The 4,707-nt window shown below is 49.4% G+C and overlaps 1 protein-coding gene across 1 annotated transcript; it reads left to right on the top strand.

The window, feature by feature from the left end:
- The first annotated feature begins 205 nt into the window (after window positions 1–205).
- On the top strand, window positions 206–4,331 carry LOC117591450 (chaoptin). Its single transcript, XM_034284718.1, has 3 exons — window positions 206–320; window positions 437–3,716; window positions 4,039–4,331. The coding sequence occupies exons 1-3, from the start codon at window positions 214–216 to the stop codon at window positions 4,216–4,218; spliced, it is 3,567 nt and encodes a 1,188-aa protein (XP_034140609.1). The 5' UTR covers window positions 206–213; the 3' UTR covers window positions 4,219–4,331.
- The last annotated feature ends 376 nt before the right edge of the window (window positions 4,332–4,707 follow it).

Raw genomic sequence — 4,707 nt, 5'->3', positions numbered from 1 at the left:
AAAACCCCCACCTTTGAAAAACCTTTAAGAAAATAAACCAGACTTCAAAAATACTTACAAAAAAAAAGGTACGCCATAGAAAAAACCGTAATTCATAAAAAAATTTTAATGCGCGAAATCTATTAGAAAAATTCGGTTTGTCAAGTAGTGTAATCGCATAATAATATTTCTTCTAATCACGTTCTGCTCCTTGCAATTTCTCTCCTTAGTACTATGACACATTCGCTGATGACATTGGATATCTCAGGAAACAAGATGCAACAATTACCCCTGGAGGCACTTCAGCGATTGCACTCACTCACGCGACTCGTGGCGCAACGGTAAGTCGAATACAGTCGAGGAGATAAAGCAATCGTTGGGAAGTCCTCCGGGCCATGTCATGTGTAGGCCTTAACATGTTTTTACTCTTTCTAATTCCCATTATTTGTTGCCATAGGAATCACATCACGACTTTGGATGGCAATTGGGAGGCCCAGCAAGACACACTTCGTTCGCTGCATCTCGCGGACAACGACATCACCGAGGTGTCACCGAATGGCGGCGGATCATTGGAGCTCATCTCCCCTAATGATAGCAGCTCACATCCCTCGAGCTTGGCTGCGGTGCAGACCAGGCAGGAGGCAGGCAATTCAGTGTATCAGCCATCTCCCAGCTCCGGAGATCGTTCAGCCTTGGGTCAACCTTTTGAGAAGCTGCAGAAGCTGCTGTGGCTGGACCTGTCCAACAATCGAATCTATCACGTCTCGGGCAACTATCTGCCGCGATCACTGGTGACGATGGACTTGTCCAGCAACCTGCTGACCATCTTCCCCCAGCAGCTCTTTGAGCAATTGCCTGGTCTGAGGATCGTGAGTCTGAGGGATAATCTCCTGAAGAGTGTGCAGTGGAAGGAGCTGCAAGTGCGGCCGTTACGCATGCACTTGGAACGCCTAGATCTGGGGCAGAACTGCATTGAGAGCCTCGAGTCGGACTACTTTCAACATAACTTTTCAGATGTGCATTTGAGGGCGCTCAACCTGGAGCAGAACTTTGTGACGCAGCTGCCGGCGGCGGTGTTCAAGACCACTGGGATTGCCCACCTGGTGCTGGCCTTCAATGCGATTGGTCGAGTGCATGCGGCTGCCTTCGAGGGCCTGACTGATACCCTGGAATACCTGGACTTGGAGCGGAACCGACTGACCACAGTGCCCGTGGCCATATCATCGCTTCACCGCCTCAAATACCTCTATCTGACTTCCAATGAGATCAATCAGCTAGTAAATTTGCCATCCTACACCGACAATTTGCGAGTCCTCAGCCTGAGTGGCAACAACTTCAGCATGATCCCCATTCTGGGGCTGAAAAACTACACACAGCTCTCCTATCTGAACATGGGCTACAACTCCATCATGGACATACCCGAGGGCATCTTTGCCGTCGATTCGTGGGGCAGTAATCTGCAGACAATACTCCTGCGGAACAATAAGATCACGCATCTGCACCTGGGATCGTTTGCGGGTTTGGATCAGATACAGGAGATTAGTTTGAGTTTCAACGACATCACCATCCATCATCCACTGGTATTTGAGAATGTCTCGAGATCCCTGAAGATACTGGAGCTCTCGTTTGCCGTCTTCCCGGCGAGAAGTCAGGAGAGTTTCGATCCACTGGACGCTTTGCTGCCTCTGTCGCAGCTGATTTGGCTGGGACTAGACAACAATAATCTGAAGAGTATCTCGAACGAGTCCTTTGCGCAAATGCGGGAGCTAAGCTACATAAATCTGAGCTTCAATCAGCTGAAGGTCCTGAAACGAGGTCTCTTTATGCCCGATGTACACAGCCATCTGGTGGAGATAGACCTGTCCTACAATGGCCTGGAGCACCTGGAGTCGCAGACCTTCCACAATCTGGGCGATCTGCAGACGCTAAATCTGCAGTCGAATCGTCTGAGGACGATTGCGCGACACGCATTCCACAACCTGGAGTTCCTACGCTACATAGATCTGTCCCACAATCGGCTGGTCAACGTATCCCATGCGGCCTTCACAGTCCTGCCGAATCTGGCCGCCCTGGATTTGATGCACAATCAGCTGTGTTCCTTGTCGCTGAAGTCCTTCCACTACGTGTCAAATGCGACGACTCCGCTACGCCTCAATGTCAGCCACAATCACATCTCCAGCTTCGACGATGAACTGAGCAGCTACATGTACATCTACCAGCTGGACATCAGCCACAATCACGTGTCCAAGTCGGATAGCTTCATGAACCTGGCCAACACCCTGAGACTCCTCAACCTCGCCCACAACTCGTTGGGCGCGCTGCAGAGTCATGCTTTTGGTGACCTCGAATTCCTGGAGATTCTTAATCTCTCCAACAATAACCTCACCTCCCTGAGGCGTCGCAGCTTTCAGGGTCTGAACAGCCTGCAGGACCTAGACTTGAGTCACAACCAACTGGACCAACTGCAGGTGGAGCAGTTCTCCAATCTGAGAAAGCTGCGGATTCTGAAAATCGGCTCCAACCGTCTGAGAGCTCTACCCCGCGAGGTATTCATGAACACACGCCTGGAGTTCCTCGATATAGGCGACAATCAGTTGAGTGTGTGGCCCGTGCCGGCCTTCACGGACATTGGCTTCACCCTCAGGTCCATACAGATGTCACGCAACAATCTGGAGTACCTGGATGCCTCGATGTTCATAAATTCGCAGTTCCTGTATGACATCAGTCTGGCCCGGAATCGCATCACCATCCTGCCGGACAACACCTTCAGCTTCCTGAACAATCTCACCAATCTGGATCTATCGCAAAACCCCCTGGTCACGACCAATCTGCGCGAGGTGTTTGTTCACACGCCGCGCCTTCGAAAGCTAAGCCTGCATCACATGGGGCTGTATGTGCTGCCGCCGCTGAAGCTGCCGCTGCTCTCGTACCTGGACGTGAGTGGCAACTACTTGCAGGAACTGTTGCCGCTGGGCTCGATGCGGCACCTGAGGCACGTCAATGTGTCCCAAAATAAACTCATCAATGCCAGTTGTGCCGTAGAGCATCTACCGCCCTCGGTGAGGGTGCTCGACCTCGCCCAAAATCCTCTGCGACGCATTACGCTGCACGATCTGGTCAGCCTGAGGCATCTGGCCGAGCTGAACATCCTCGACGTGAAGGTGTCCAATCCACAGGCCTTCTCTAAGCTGCGCTCGCTTCGGAAACTCCATGCCAGCTCCCATGCGAATCTGGGCGAGATTGTGGCCAGAATTCCAGGACTCCAGCAGCTGAGAGTGCACTGCCTGGAGCCCAACATTGGGGCTCAGTTCTTCGCCAAATTGGCCAACAACACGAAACTGCGGCTCGTCGAGCTGTACGGCATCAATGTCCAGACCATATCGCCCGAAGTCTTCACGGGCCTCGCCCGCAATCAACAACTGCAAGTGAAGATATCCCACACACGCATCTCCGACCTACCACCGGGAATTTTTTACACGCTGCGCGAGGTGCCGCATCTCTCCATCGACATATCGCACAATCGCATCAATGCTCTGGCCGCCGATAGTTTCTATCCGAACAAGAGCTACTGGGATGCCGTGGGCACTCGCAGCATCATGGGCGGCCTCATTACCTCGCACAATCCGCTGGAATGCGAATGCGGATTGGTCTGGTTCGGGCACTGGCTGCGACGATGGTTGCGTGAATCGGCCCAGATCAAGGTCATTCAGAAAGATGACCTCAAGCGCATGGTTCAGGTGAGTGCGGTTATTGATTTCATCCTATTATACCATACACTCTCTCTGCCTCCTTTTCTTAATGGATATCTTGATTTTGTTATTGGGACAAAGTTACCCCTATCGACGGCCGATATGCGCGTAAGCTTTTGCATATGTCTTTTTTGGAATACTCATGCGTCTATTGCGTGCAAAATATCTTTGCAAAGTGGAGTTCTGTAATCCCTTTGCAAAAATATACAAACCATTTCTTAGATCAAAAAAACTTTTGTTATACATTCACATTTCTATGGAATATTCTGTTTCTCAACTTCAATAGCATTATAACCTCTCTTGCCTTTAGCGCGCCCGTTCCAACACGTGCCATGACCCTACATCGGGTCTTCATCTGCCAATCCTGGAGATCTTTCCCGAGGATCTGCTGTGCCAGGCGAGTGCTTTGAGTAGCTCCGGCCAGCGACTGTTTCTGCTATCCTTCGCCATGGCCCTTCTGCTGCCCATCATGACGACGATGATCCTTTGATGTTGGCTTTAGTTGGCGGCCAAGTAAGTTGTGTGGTAGAAGTAACTGTAACTCTGAAGTAACTGAACTAACCATTGATTGTATGATATGTAGATATTAAATATATATTCTAAAAAAACACTAACTCTATTCGGTAGCTACGAATTTTTGGGATTTAACAATAAACATACGGATAATAACGATACTAAATAATTGAAAGACAAGCAAATCGGTGCATGTCCACTCGAATATGTATTTTTGCCGCTTCGATCCAGAACAACTTTTTTTGTAAGACATGGGGATTAGAAATGGTTTTTTTCGCGGTGCTGGATACCCGCCTTTAAATTTCAAACTTCCACTGTAGTACACATGTTTACAAAACACAGCTGGATTTTAATCTCTTTTTAATGCTATTTTTTTTAACGCTTTTTTAGAGGTATTGCTTCCTTTTTTCACACAACTCAAGTACCTTACGTCTGGTTGTAATGTACTTAGAGATTCTCTAAAGCT

The sequence above is a fragment of the Drosophila guanche genome, unplaced genomic scaffold (assembly GCF_900245975.1).
Source record: "Drosophila guanche unplaced genomic scaffold, DGUA_6, whole genome shotgun sequence".
In the NCBI taxonomy this organism is placed as follows: domain Eukaryota; kingdom Metazoa; phylum Arthropoda; class Insecta; order Diptera; family Drosophilidae; genus Drosophila; species Drosophila guanche.
This window is presented reverse-complemented; position numbering and strand designations above follow the sequence as displayed.

Bases quoted from the DNA above. Each gene is read 5' to 3' on its own strand.
- LOC117591450 (XM_034284718.1), top strand. From the start codon at position 214: ATGACACATTCGCTGATGACATTGGATATCTCAGGAAACAAGATGCAA. The intron at 321-436 runs GTAAGTCGAATA...TTGTTGCCATAG, and splicing joins ACGCGACTCGTGGCGCAACG to GAATCACATCACGACTTTGG. The intron at 3,717-4,038 runs GTGAGTGCGGTT...TCTTGCCTTTAG, and splicing joins ACCTCAAGCGCATGGTTCAG to CGCGCCCGTTCCAACACGTG.